Source organism: Hydra viridissima, unplaced genomic scaffold (genome assembly GCF_058129835.1).
Source record: "Hydra viridissima isolate aposymbiotic clone 2 unplaced genomic scaffold, HvirCarnegie_v1 scaffold_2, whole genome shotgun sequence".
NCBI lineage: Eukaryota > Metazoa > Cnidaria > Hydrozoa > Anthoathecata > Hydridae > Hydra > Hydra viridissima.
Window position 1 is genome coordinate 4,456,266 of NW_028324301.1, and position 15,905 is coordinate 4,472,170.

The following is a 15,905-nucleotide window of genomic DNA, read 5'->3' on the forward strand; positions in this document are numbered from 1 at the left end:
TGACACAATCTTTTAAACCAAGTAATATTGATAATGGTGCAAGCATCAGTCTATCAACCACAAGTCCTTTTACACCAACAAATCAAGTAGTAATAATAGAAACTAGCAAAATAAAAAATTCTGCTATCAAATGTGAAGATGAAACAAAAACAATACAACCAGCCACTGGGTTGGATATTAACAATTTATCAAAAGATATTCAGAGTACTCAAAAATCTAGTCTTTTAAGTATCCAAAAAAGTACAATAACTAAATGTGAGCAAGAAGGCTTAATATCAAATTTAATTCCAACTTCAGATATCATACAGATAGTCACTGAATCATCCAAAGTTTCTCCTTTAAAGCCTACAAGTAAAAGCATAATTGAAACAAACAGATGTGAAGATGAGCAAATAAAAAAAGAATCAGTAGATAAAGAAAAGCCTACCACCACAGCATATAAACCAAAAACAGGTGTAGTAACGACCGCAAAAGCTACTCAAGTTGTTACTAAATGTGAACTTGAAACATTAACCACAAAATTAGATCAGCATAAAACCATAACGGCTACGGCTCCTTCTATAACAAATGAAACGCCACAAGTGATAAAAGAAACAAAAGTTTCCATAACAAAAACAAATACAATAAGATGTGAAGATGAAACTTATGTGCATTCAGTCTTAACAAATCCTAATTCCAGAAGTAATTTTATACCTATAACTTCAGTAGAACCAATTACAATAACAAAAAAAGCATTGTCTTCAGAGCAGCCTACCATAGAAAAACAAACAACAGGTTTACCTACAACTAATGTCAGAACAGATTTGCCCCAAACAACAGCAACTGCTGAACAACCAGTTCCAAGTGAAAAATCATCAATAGCAGTTAAACCAATCACAGTCATTCAAAATCCAGTAACATCAGAACAGTCTTCTTCAATACAGACACTAGGGACAATAACAACTGTTGCAACAAAAGAATCAATTAACATAACAACACCAAAAATACTTCCTATAACAACTGAGAAATCTAAATCCTCCACTTTAGTGAAACCAATTATTGTAACTGAAAACCAAACACCTTCAACCCAGTCTACCACAGCAAAACCAACAACATCTGCAGACAAATCAACTTCATCATTGCCAACAACAAGCATAACAACAAACGTCTCTACAAAAGAATCAATTCAATCATCGACGCCCACAACAGTTCAAACTACAAGTGAAGAATCTAGATCTTCAACTTCAGCGAAACCAATCACAGTTACTGAAAAACTAATATCTTCAGAAAAAAGTACCTCAACTGAAGAATCAAACACTCCTAACATATCCACATCACCACTGACCACAGTCACCACAACTAAAACTGATGGTACAACAGATTCAATTAAGGAGACAACAAGCTTTACACAACAAGTAACAATTGAAACAACTAAATCAACAAAAGTGAAACCAATTATCATAACTGAAAAACAAACACCTTCAATCCAATCAACCACTAAAAAACAAACAACAACTGCAGACAAATCAACTTCATCATTGCCAACAACAAGCATAACAACAAACGTCTCTACAAAAGGATCAATTCAATCATCGATGCCCACAACAGTTCAAACTACAAGTGAAGAATCTAGATCTTCAACTTCAGTGAAACCAATCACAGTTACTGAAAAACTAATATCTTCAGAAAAAAGTACCTCAACTGAAGAATCAAACACTCCTAACATATCCACATCACCACTGACCACAGTCACCACAACTAAAACTGATGGTACAACAGATTCAATTAAGGAGACAACAAGCTTTACACAACAAGTAACAATTGAAACAACTAAATCAACAAAAGTGAAACCAATTATCATAACTGAAAAACAAACACCTTCAATCCAATCAACCACTGCAAAACAAACAACAACTGCAGACAAATCAACTTCATCATTGCCAACAACAAGCATAACAACAAACGTCTCTACAAAAGAATCAATTCAATCATCGACGCCCACAACAGTTCAAACTACAAGTGAAGAATCTAGATCTTCAACTTCAGTGAAACCAATCACAGTTACTGAAAAACTAATATCTTCAGATAAAAGTACTTCAACTGAAGAATCAAACACTCCTATCATATCCACATCACCACTGACCACAGTCACCACAGCTAAAACTGATGGTACAACAGATTTAATTAAGGAGACAACAAGCTTTACACAACAAGTAACAATTGAAACAACTAAATCAACAAAAGTGAAACCAATTATCATAACTGAAAAACAAACACCTTCAATCCAATCAACCACTGCAAAACAAACAACAACTGCAGACAAATCAACTTCATCATTGCCAACAACAAGCATAACAACAAACGTCTCTACAAAAGAATCAATTCAATCATCGACGCCCACAACAGTTCAAACTACAAGTGAAGAATCTAGATCTTCAACTTCAGTGAAACCAATCACAGTTACTGAAAAACTAATATCTTCAGAAAAAAGTACTTCAACTGAAGAATCAAACACTCCTATCATATCCACATCACCACTGACCACAGTCACCACAGCTAAAACTGATGGTACAACAGATTTAATTAAGGAGACAACAAGCTTTACACAACAAGTAACAATTGAAACAACTAAATCAACAAAAGTGAAACCAATTATCATAACTGAAAAACGAACACCTTCAATCCAATCAACCACTAAAAAACAAACAACAAATAAAGAAAAATCCACATCCCAAATACAGGCCACAAGCATCTCAACAAAATCCTCCTTGCATTCAGATTCAACCGAACCTGAGTCTACATATCCAATTTCAAGTGAAGAATCTAAGTCATCAACCACAGTTAAACCTGTCACTGTAACTGACAAACCTGAAACCACCAAGAGATCAACATCCACCAAACCAGTGACATCAGATGAGAAATCTACTCCTTCAACAAAGATAGGAACTGAGAAGACTGAGGATCTGACCACAGAGTCTAGCAAATCTGAGGCTACTCATCCACTTTCAAGTGAAGAATCTAAGTCATCAACCACAGTTAAACCTATCACTGTAACTGACAAACCTGAAACCACCAAGAGATCAACATCCACCAAACCAGTGACATCAGATGAGAAATCTACTCCTTCAACAAAGATAGGAAGTGAGAAGACTGAGGATCTGACCACAGAGTCTAGCAAATCTGAGGCTACTCATCCACTTTCAAGTGAAGAATCTAAGTCATCAACCACAGTTAAACCTATCACTGTGACTGACAAACCTAAAACCACCAAGAAATCAACATCCACCAAACCAGTGACATCAGATGAGAAATCTACTCCTTCAACAAAGATAGGAACTGAGAAGACTGAGGATCTGACCACAGAGTCTAGCAAATCTGAGGCTACTCATCCACTTTCAAGTGAAGAATCTAAGTCATCAACCACAGTTAAACCTATCACTGTAACTGACAAACCTGAAACCACCAAGAGATCAACATCCACCAAACCAGTGACATCAGATGAGAAATCTACTCCTTCAACAAAGGTAGGAACTGAGAAGACTGAGGATCTGACCACAGAGTCTAGCAAATCTGAGGCTACTCATCCACTTTCAAGTGAAGAATCTAAGTCATCAACCACAGTTAAACCTATCACTGTGACTGACAAACCTAAAACCACCAAGAAATCAACATCCACCAAACCAGTGACATCAGATGAGAAATCTACTCCTTCAACAAAGATAGGAACTGAGAAGACTGAGGATCTGACCACAGAGTCTAGCAAATCTGAGGCTACTCATCCACTTTCAAGTGAAGAATCTAAGTCATCAACCACAGTTAAACCTATCACTGTAACTGACAAACCTGAAACCACCAAGAAATCAACATCCACCAAACCAGTGACATCAGATGAGAAATCTACTCCTTCAACAAAGATAGGAACTGAGAAGACTGAGGATCTGACCACAGAGTCTAGCAAATCTGAGGCTACTCATCCACTTTCAAGTGAAGAATCTAAGTCATCAACCACAGTTAAACCTATCACTGTGACTGACAAACCTAAAACCACCAAGAAATCAACATCCACCAAACCAGTGACATCAGATGAGAAATCTACTCCTTCAACAAAGATAGGAACTGAGAAGACTGAGGATCTGACCACAGAGTCTAGCAAATCTGAGGCTACTCATCCACTTTCAAGTGAAGAATCTAAGTCATCAACCACAGTTAAACCTATCACTGTAACTGACAAACCTGAAACCACCGAGAGATCAACCTCCACCAAACCAGTGACATCAGATGAGAAATCTACTCCTTCAACAAAGATAGGAACTGAGAAGACTGAGGATCTGACCACAGAGTCTAGCAAATCTGAGGCTACTCATCCACTTTCAAGTGAAGAATCTAAGTCATCAACCACAGTTAAACCTATCACTGTAACTGACAAACCTGAAACAACCGAGAGATCAACATCCACCAAACCAGTGACATCAGATGAGAAATCTACTCCTTCAACAAAGATAGGAACTGAGAAGACTGAGGATCTGACCACAGAGTCTAGCAAATCTGAGGCTACTCATCCACTTTCAAGTGAAGAATCTAAGTCATCAACCACAGTTAAACCTATCACTGTGGCTGACAAACCTAAAACCACCAAGAAATCAACATCCACCAAACCAGTGACATCAGATGAGAAATCTACTCCTTCAACAAAGATAGGAACTGAGAAGACTGAGGATCTGACCACAGAGTCTAGCAAATCTGAGGCTACTCATCCACTTTCAAGTGAAGAATCTAAGTCATCAACCACAGTTAAACCTATCACTGTAACTGACAAACCTGAAACCACCAAGAGATCAACATCCAGTGAACCAGTGACATCAGATGAGAAATCTACTCCTTCAACAAAGATAGGAACTGAGAAGACTGAGGATCTGACCACAGAGTCTAGCAAATCTGAGGCTACTCATCCACTTTCAAGTGAAGAATCTAAGTCATCAACCACAGTTAAACCTATCACTGTAACTGACAAACCTGAAACCACCGAGAGATTAACATCCACCAAACCAGTGACATCAGATGAGAAATCTACTCCTTCAACAAAGATAGGAACTGAGAAGACTGAGGATCTGACCACAGAGTCTAGCAAATCTGAGGCTACTCATCCACTTTCAAGTGAAGAATCTAAGTCATCAACCACAGTTAAACCTATCACTGTAACTGACAAACCTGAAACCACCGAGAGATCAACATCCACCAAACCAGTGACATCAGATGAGAAATCTACTCCTTCAACAAAGATAGGAACTGAGAAGACTGAGGATCTGACCACAGAGTCTAGCAAATCTGAGGCTACTCATCCACTTTCAAGTGAAGAATCTAAGTCATCAACCACAGTTAAACCTATCACTGTGACTGACAAACCTAAAACCACCAAGAAATCAACATCCACCAAACCAGTGACATCAGATGAGAAATCTACTCCTTCAACAAAGATAGGAACTGAGAAGACTGAGGATCTGACCACAGAGTCTAGCAAATCTGAGGCTACTCATCCACTTTCAAGTGAAGAATCTAAGTCTTCAACCACAGTTAAACCTATCACTGTAACTGACAAACCTGAAACCACCAAGAAATCAACATCCACCAAACCAGTGACATCAGATGAGAAATCTACTCCTTCAACAAAGGTAGGAACTGAGAAGACTGAGGATCTGACCAGAGAGTCTAGCAAATCTGAGGCTACTCATCCACTTTCAAGTGAAGAATCTAAGTCATCAACCACAGTTAAACCTATCACTGTGACTGACAAACCTAAAACCACCAAGAAATCAACATCCACCAAACCAGTGACATCAGATGAGAAATCTACTCCTTCAACAAAGATAGGAACTGAGAAGACTGAGGATCTGACCACAGAGTCTAGCAAATCTGAGGCTACTCATCCACTTTCAAGTGAAGAATCTAAGTCATCAACCACAGTTAAACCTATCACTGTAACTGACAAACCTGAAACCACCGAGAGATCAACCTCCACCAAACCAGTGACATCAGATGAGAAATCTACTCCTTCAACAAAGATAGGAACTGAGAAGACTGAGGATCTGACCACAGAGTCTAGCAAATCTGAGGCTACTCATCCACTTTCAAGTGAAGAATCTAAGTCATCAACCACAGTTAAACCTATCACTGTAACTGACAAACCTGAAACCACCAAGAAATCAACATCCACCAAACCAGTGACATCAGATGAGAAATCTACTCCTTCAACAAAGATAGGAACTGAGAAGACTGAGGATCTGACCAGAGAGTCTAGCAAATCTGAGGCTACTCATCCACTTTCAAGTGAAGAATCTAAGTCATCAACCACAGTTAAACCTATCACTGTGACTGACAAACCTAAAACCACCAAGAAATCAACATCCACCAAACCAGTGACATCAGATGAGAAATCTACTCCTTCAACAAAGATAGGAACTGAGAAGACTGAGGATCTGACCACAGAGTCTAGCAAATCTGAGGCTACTCATCCACTTTCAAGTGAAGAATCTAAGTCATCAACCACAGTTAAACCTATCACTGTAACTGACAAACCTGAAACCACCGAGAGATCAACCTCCACCAAACCAGTGACATCAGATGAGAAATCTACTCCTTCAACAAAGATAGGAACTGAGAAGACTGAGGATCTGACCACAGAGTCTAGCAAATCTGAGGCTACTCATCCACTTTCAAGTGAAGAATCTAAGTCATCAACCACAGTTAAACCTATCACTGTGGCTGACAAACCTAAAACCACCAAGAAATCAACATCCACCAAACCAGTGACATCAGATGAGAAATCTACTCCTTCAACAAAGATAGGAACTGAGAAGACTGAGGATCTGACCACAGAGTCTAGCAAATCTGAGGCTACTCATCCACTTTCAAGTGAAGAATCTAAGTCATCAACCACAGTTAAACCTATCACTGTAACTGACAAACCTGAAACCACCAAGAGATCAACATCCAGTGAACCAGTGACATCAGATGAGAAATCTACTCCTTCAACAAAGATAGGAACTGAGAAGACTGAGGATCTGACCACAGAGTCTAGCAAATCTGAGGCTACTCATCCACTTTCAAGTGAAGAATCTAAGTCATCAACCACAGTTAAACCTATCACTGTAACTGACAAACCTGAAACCACCGAGAGATCAACATCCACCAAACCAGTGACATCAGATGAGAAATCTACTCCTTCAACAAAGATAGGAACTGAGAAGACTGAGGATCTGACCACAGAGTCTAGCAAATCTGAGGCTACTCATCCACTTTCAAGTGAAGAATCTAAGTCATCAACCACAGTTAAACCTATCACTGTGACTGACAAACCTAAAACCACCAAGAAATCAACATCCACCAAACCAGTGACATCAGATGAGAAATCTACTCCTTCAACAAAGATAGGAACTGAGAAGACTGAGGATCTGACCACAGAGTCTAGCAAATCTGAGGCTACTCATCCACTTTCAAGTGAAGAATCTAAGTCTTCAACCACAGTTAAACCTATCACTGTAACTGACAAACCTGAAACCACCAAGAAATCAACATCCACCAAACCAGTGACATCAGATGAGAAATCTACTCCTTCAACAAAGGTAGGAACTGAGAAGACTGAGGATCTGACCAGAGAGTCTAGCAAATCTGAGGCTACTCATCCACTTTCAAGTGAAGAATCTAAGTCATCAACCACAGTTAAACCTATCACTGTGACTGACAAACCTAAAACCACCAAGAAATCAACATCCACCAAACCAGTGACATTAGATGAGAAATCTACTCCTTCAACAAAGATAGGAACTGAGAAGACTGAGGATCTGACCACAGAGTCTAGCAAATCTGAGGCTACTCATCCACTTTCAAGTGAAGAATCTAAGTCATCAACCACAGTTAAACCTATCACTGTAACTGACAAACCTGAAACCACCGAGAGATCAACCTCCACCAAACCAGTGACATCAGATGAGAAATCTACTCCTTCAACAAAGATAGGAACTGAGAAGACTGAGGATCTGACCAGAGAGTCTAGCAAATCTGAGGCTACTCATCCACTTTCAAGTGAAGAATCTAAGTCATCAACCACAGTTAAACCTATCACTGTGACTGACAAACCTAAAACCACCAAGAAATCAACATCCACCAAACCAGTGACATCAGATGAGAAATCTACTCCTTCAACAAAGATAGGAACTGAGAAGACTGAGGATCTGACCACAGAGTCTAGCAAATCTGAGGCTACTCATCCACTTTCAAGTGAAGAATCTAAGTCATCAACCACAGTTAAACCTATCACTGTAACTGACAAACCTGAAACCACCGAGAGATCAACCTCCACCAAACCAGTGACATCAGATGAGAAATCTACTCCTTCAACAAAGATAGGAACTGAGAAGACTGAGGATCTGACCACAGAGTCTAGCAAATCTGAGGCTACTCATCCACTTTCAAGTGAAGAATCTAAGTCATCAACCACAGTTAAACCTATCACTGTAACTGACAAACCTGAAACCACCGAGAGATCAACCTCCACCAAACCAGTGACATCAGATGAGAAATCTACTCCTTCAACAAAGATAGGAACTGAGAAGACTGAGGATCTGACCACAGAGTCTAGCAAATCTGAGGCTACTCATCCACTTTCAAGTGAAGAATCTAAGTCATCAACCACAGTTAAACCTATCACTGTAACTGACAAACCTGAAACCACCGAGAGATTAACATCCACCAAACCAGTGACATCAGATGAGAAATCTACTCCTTCAACAAAGATAGGAACTGAGAAGACTGAGGATCTGACCACAGAGTCTAGCAAATCTGAGGCTACTCATCCACTTTCAAGTGAAGAATCTAAGTCATCAACCACAGTTAAACCTATCACTGTAACTGACAAACCTGAAACCACCGAGAGATCAACCTCCACCAAACCAGTGACATCAGATGAGAAATCTACTCCTTCAACAAAGATAGGAACTGAGAAGACTGAGGATCTGACCACAGAGTCTAGCAAATCTGAGGCTACTCATCCACTTTCAAGTGAAGAATCTAAGTCATCAACCACAGTTAAACCTATCACTGTAACTGACAAACCTGAAACCACCGAGAGATTAACATCCACCAAACCAGTGACATCAGATGAGAAATCTACTCCTTCAACAAAGATAGGAACTGAGAAGACTGAGGATCTGACCACAGAGTCTAGCAAATCTGAGGCTACTCATCCACTTTCAAGTGAAGAATCTAAGTCATCAACCACAGTTAAACCTATCACTGTGGCTGACAAACCTAAAACCACCAAGAAATCAACATCCACCAAACCAGTGACATCAGATGAGAAATCTACTCCTTCAACAAAGATAGGAACTGAGAAGACTGAGGATCTGACCACAGAGTCTAGCAAATCTGAGGCTACTCATCCACTTTCAAGTGAAGAATCTAAGTCATCAACCACAGTTAAACCTATCACTGTAACTGACAAACCTGAAACCACCAAGAGATCAACATCCAGTGAACCAGTGACATCAGATGAGAAATCTACTCCTTCAACAAAGATAGGAACTGAGAAGACTGAGGATCTGACCACAGAGTCTAGCAAATCTGAGGCTACTCATCCACTTTCAAGTGAAGAATCTAAGTCATCAACCACAGTTAAACCTATCACTGTAACTGACAAACCTGAAACCACCGAGAGATCAACATCCACCAAACCAGTGACATCAGATGAGAAATCTACTCCTTCAACAAAGATAGGAACTGAGAAGACTGAGGATCTGACCACAGAGTCTAGCAAATCTGAGGCTACTCATCCACTTTCAAGTGAAGAATCTAAGTCATCAACCACAGTTAAACCTATCACTGTGACTGACAAACCTAAAACCACCAAGAAATCAACATCCACCAAACCAGTGACATCAGATGAGAAATCTACTCCTTCAACAAAGATAGGAACTGAGAAGACTGAGGATCTGACCACAGAGTCTAGCAAATCTGAGGCTACTCATCCACTTTCAAGTGAAGAATCTAAGTCATCAACCACAGTTAAACCTATCACTGTAACTGACAAACCTGAAACCACCAAGAGATCAACATCCACCAAACCAGTGACATTAGATGAGAAATCTACTCCTTCAACAAAGATAGGAACTGAGAAGACTGAGGATCTGACCACAGAGTCTAGCAAATCTGAGGCTACTCATCCACTTTCAAGTGAAGAATCTAAGTCATCAACCACAGTTAAACCTGTCACTGTATCTGGCAAACCTGAAACCACCAAGAAATCAACATCCACCAAACCAGTGACATCAGATGAGAAATCTACTCCTTCAACAAAGATAGTAACTGAGAAGACTGAGGATCTGACCAGAGAGTCTAGCAAGTCTGAGGCTACTCATCCACATTCAGGTAAACCATATATATCATCGAGTACTATTAGTCCAACAACTCCAACTAATGGAAACATAACAACAGTAACACCCTATAAAAAAAGAAAGTCGACACCGAAAAGAAAAACGCAAACTAAGATTAAAATTAAAATTATTACAGTGTGTAATAATACAAGTTCAAGTAATATGTTATTTACATCGTCTCCAAAACCAACTAAATCCGATAAAACTTATTCTAATCCCAAAAGTTACAAGAAGCCAAAAACAAAATCTACTGATAGTACTGACATCACAACCTCATTTTTAGAAACAAGTGCTGCAGTGCAATCTGTTGCATCTAGTGACGTTCCAACTACACCCTCTCAGGAGACTTCTTCGCAGTCTGCATCTACTCTTGCCTCTGAAAGTGTGTCTACCCTATCTGGGGAAAGCACCAAACCTGTAGAAGAACTGACCACAGCTGCTGGAGAAAGCACTTCATCTGAAGCATCAACACAGCCTATTACTGATAAACAAGTTTCTTCTGAGGCGTCTAGTTCACTTGCACCGACTTCAACTGATTTGTTTACAGTTTCAGAATTAGCAACATCAACTGCTGCAGTGCAATCTGTTGCATCTAGTGACGTTCCAACTACACCCTCTCAGGAGACTTCTTCGCAGTCTGCATCTACTCTTGCCTCTGAAAGTGTGTCTACCCTATCTGGGGAAAGCACCAAACCTGTAGAAGAACTGACCACAGCTGCTGGAGAAAGCACTTCATCTGAAGCATCAACACAGCCTATTACTGATAAACAAGTTTCTTCTGAGGCGTCTAGTTCACTTGCACCGACTTCAACTGATTTGTTTACAGTTTCAGAATTAGCAACATCAACTGCTGCAGTGCAATCTGTTGCATCTAGTGACGTTCCAACTACACCCTCTCAGGAGACTTCTTCGCAGTCTGCATCTACTCTTGCCTCTGAAAGTGTGTCTACCCTATCTGGGGAAAGCACCAAACCTGTAGAAGAACTGACCACAGCTGCTGGAGAAAGCACTTCATCTGAAGCATCAACACAGCCTATTACTGATAAACAAGTTTCTTCTGAGGCGTCTAGTTCACTTGCACCGACTTCAACTGATTTGTTTACAGTTTCAGAATTAGCAACATCAACTGCTGCAGTGCAATCTGTTGCATCTAGTGACGTTCCAACTACACCCTCTCAGGAGACTTCTTCGCAGTCTGCATCTACTCTTGCCTCTGAAAGTGTGTCTACCCTATCTGGGGAAAGCACCAAACCTGTAGAAGAACTGACCACAGCTGCTGGAGAAAGCACTTCATCTGAAGCATCAACACAGCCTATTACTGATAAACAAGTTTCTTCTGAGGCGTCTAGTTCACTTGCACCGACTTCAACTGATTTGTTTACAGTTTCAGAATTAGCAACATCAACTGCTGCAGTGCAATCTGTTGCATCTAGTGACGTTCCAACTACACCCTCTCAGGAGACTTCTTCGCAGTCTGCATCTACTCTTGCCTCTGAAAGTGTGTCTACCCTATCTGGGGAAAGCACCAAACCTGTAGAAGAACTGACCACAGCTGCTGGAGAAAGCACTTCATCTGAAGCATCAACACAGCCTATTACTGATAAACAAGTTTCTTCTGAGGCGTCTAGTTCACTTGCACCGACTTCAACTGATTTGTTTACAGTTTCAGAATTAGCAACATCAACTGCTGCAGTGCAATCTGTTGCATCTAGTGACGTTCCAACTACACCCTCTCAGGAGACTTCTTCGCAGTCTGCATCTACTCTTGCCTCTGAAAGTGTGTCTACCCTATCTGGGGAAAGCACCAAACCTGTAGAAGAACTGACCACAGCTGCTGGAGAAAGCACTTCATCTGAAGCATCAACACAGCCTATTACTGATAAACAAGTTTCTTCTGAGGCGTCTAGTTCACTTGCACCGACTTCAACTGATTTGTTTACAGTTTCAGAATTAGCAACATCAACTGCTGCAGTGCAATCTGTTGCATCTAGTGACGTTCCAACTACACCCTCTCAGGAGACTTCTTCGCAGTCTGCATCTACTCTTGCCTCTGAAAGTGTGTCTACCCTATCTGGGGAAAGCACCAAACCTGTAGAAGAACTGACCACAGCTGCTGGAGAAAGCACTTCATCTGAAGCATCAACACAGCCTATTACTGATAAACAAGTTTCTTCTGAGGCGTCTAGTTCACTTGCACCGACTTCAACTGATTTGTTTACAGTTTCAGAATTAGCAACATCAACTGCTGCAGTGCAATCTGTTGCATCTAGTGACGTTCCAACTACACCCTCTCAGGAGACTTCTTCGCAGTCTGCATCTACTCTTGCCTCTGAAAGTGTGTCTACCCTATCTGGGGAAAGCACCAAACCTGTAGAAGAACTGACCACAGCTGCTGGAGAAAGCACTTCATCTGAAGCATCAACACAGCCTATTACTGATAAACAAGTTTCTTCTGAGGCGTCTAGTTCACTTGCACCGACTTCAACTGATTTGTTTACAGTTTCAGAATTAGCAACATCAACTGCTGCAGTGCAATCTGTTGCATCTAGTGACGTTCCAACTACACCCTCTCAGGAGACTTCTTCGCAGTCTGCATCTACTCTTGCCTCTGAAAGTGTGTCTACCCTATCTGGGGAAAGCACCAAACCTGTAGAAGAACTGACCACAGCTGCTGGAGAAAGCACTTCATCTGAAGCATCAACACAGCCTATTACTGATAAACAAGTTTCTTCTGAGGCGTCTAGTTCACTTGCACCGACTTCAACTGATTTGTTTACAGTTTCAGAATTAGCAACATCAACTGCTGCAGTGCAATCTGTTGCATCTAGTGACGTTCCAACTACACCCTCTCAGGAGACTTCTTCGCAGTCTGCATCTACTCTTGCCTCTGAAAGTGTGTCTACCCTATCTGGGGAAAGCACCAAACCTGTAGAAGAACTGACCACAGCTGCTGGAGAAAGCACTTCATCTGAAGCATCAACACAGCCTATTACTGATAAACAAGTTTCTTCTGAGGCGTCTAGTTCACTTGCACCGACTTCAACTGATTTGTTTACAGTTTCAGAATTAGCAACATCAACTGCTGCAGTGCAATCTGTTGCATCTAGTGACGTTCCAACTACACCCTCTCAGGAGACTTCTTCGCAGTCTGCATCTACTCTTGCCTCTGAAAGTGTGTCTACCCTATCTGGGGAAAGCACCAAACCTGTAGAAGAACTGACCACAGCTGCTGGAGAAAGCACTTCATCTGAAGCATCAACACAGCCTATTACTGATAAACAAGTTTCTTCTGAGGCGTCTAGTTCACTTGCACCGACTTCAACTGATTTGTTTACAGTTTCAGAATTAGCAACATCAACTGCTGCAGTGCAATCTGTTGCATCTAGTGACGTTCCAACTACACCCTCTCAGGAGACTTCTTCGCAGTCTGCATCTACTCTTGCCTCTGAAAGTGTGTCTACCCTATCTGGGGAAAGCACCAAACCTGTAGAAGAACTGACCACAGCTGCTGGAGAAAGCACTTCATCTGAAGCATCAACACAGCCTATTACTGATAAACAAGTTTCTTCTGAGGCGTCTAGTTCACTTGCACCGACTTCAACTGATTTGTTTACAGTTTCAGAATTAGCAACATCAACTGCTGCAGTGCAATCTGTTGCATCTAGTGACGTTCCAACTACACCCTCTCAGGAGACTTCTTCGCAGTCTGCATCTACTCTTGCCTCTGAAAGTGTGTCTACCCTATCTGGGGAAAGCACCAAACCTGTAGAAGAACTGACCACAGCTGCTGGAGAAAGCACTTCATCTGAAGCATCAACACAGCCTATTACTGATAAACAAGTTTCTTCTGAGGCGTCTAGTTCACTTGCACCGACTTCAACTGATTTGTTTACAGTTTCAGAATTAGCAACATCAACTGCTGCAGTGCAATCTGTTGCATCTAGTGACGTTCCAACTACACCCTCTCAGGAGACTTCTTCGCAGTCTGCATCTACTCTTGCCTCTGAAAGTGTGTCTACCCTATCTGGGGAAAGCACCAAACCTGTAGAAGAACTGACCACAGCTGCTGGAGAAAGCACTTCATCTGAAGCATCAACACAGCCTATTACTGATAAACAAGTTTCTTCTGAGGCGTCTAGTTCACTTGCACCGACTTCAACTGATTTGTTTACAGTTTCAGAATTAGCAACATCAACTGCTGCAGTGCAATCTGTTGCATCTAGTGACGTTCCAACTACACCCTCTCAGGAGACTTCTTCGCAGTCTGCATCTACTCTTGCCTCTGAAAGTGTGTCTACCCTATCTGGGGAAAGCACCAAACCTGTAGAAGAACTGACCACAGCTGCTGGAGAAAGCACTTCATCTGAAGCATCAACACAGCCTATTACTGATAAACAAGTTTCTTCTGAGGCGTCTAGTTCACTTGCACCGACTTCAACTGATTTGTTTACAGTTTCAGAATTAGCAACATCAACTGCTGCAGTGCAATCTGTTGCATCTAGTGACGTTCCAACTACACCCTCTCAGGAGACTTCTTCGCAGTCTGCATCTACTCTTGCCTCTGAAAGTGTGTCTACCCTATCTGGGGAAAGCACCAAACCTGTAGAAGAACTGACCACAGCTGCTGGAGAAAGCACTTCATCTGAAGCATCAACACAGCCTATTACTGATAAACAAGTTTCTTCTGAGGCGTCTAGTTCACTTGCACCGACTTCAACTGATTTGTTTACAGTTTCAGAATTAGCAACATCAACTGCTGCAGTGCAATCTGTTGCATCTAGTGACGTTCCAACTACACCCTCTCAGGAGACTTCTTCGCAGTCTGCATCTACTCTTGCCTCTGAAAGTGTGTCTACCCTATCTGGGGAAAGCACCAAACCTGTAGAAGAACTGACCACAGCTGCTGGAGAAAGCACTTCATCTGAAGCATCAACACAGCCTATTACTGATAAACAAGTTTCTTCTGAGGCGTCTAGTTCACTTGCACCGACTTCAACTGATTTGTTTACAGTTTCAGAATTAGCAACATCAACTGCTGCAGTGCAATCTGTTGCATCTAGTGACGTTCCAACTACACCCTCTCAGGAGACTTCTTCGCAGTCTGCATCTACTCTTGCCTCTGAAAGTGTGTCTACCCTATCTGGGGAAAGCACCAAACCTGTAGAAGAACTGACCACAGCTGCTGGAGAAAGCACTTCATCTGAAGCATCAACACAGCCTATTACTGATAAACAAGTTTCTTCTGAGGCGTCTAGTTCACTTGCACCGACTTCAACTGATTTGTTTACAGTTTCAGAATTAGCAACATCAACTGCTGCAGTGCAATCTGTTGCATCTAGTGACGTTCCAACTACACCCTCTCAGGAGACTTCTTCGCAGTCTGCATCTACTCTTGCCTCTGAAAGTGTGTCTACCCTATCTGGGGAAAGCACCAAACCTGTAGAAGAACTGACCACAGCTGCTGGAGAAAGCACTTCATCTGAAGCATCAACACAGCCTATT

General features: G+C 41.3%; 1 protein-coding gene across 2 annotated transcripts in view; it reads left to right on the forward strand.

The window, feature by feature from the left end:
• The window catches only part of LOC149891632 (uncharacterized), a 39,341-nt gene that overhangs the window by 2,054 nt on the left and 21,382 nt on the right, over nucleotides 1–15,905 (forward strand). Inside the window, exons 2-3 of one of the 2 annotated variants that reach the window (XM_090078618.1) lie at nucleotides 1–10,398; nucleotides 10,687–15,905. The exon at nucleotides 10,687–15,905 is cut by the window's right edge and continues 20,551 nt beyond it. In XM_090078618.1, coding sequence (XP_089934744.1) covers nucleotides 1–10,398; nucleotides 10,687–15,905 — 15,617 coding nt within the window. The other variant, XM_090078617.1, reaches the window with a different exon arrangement.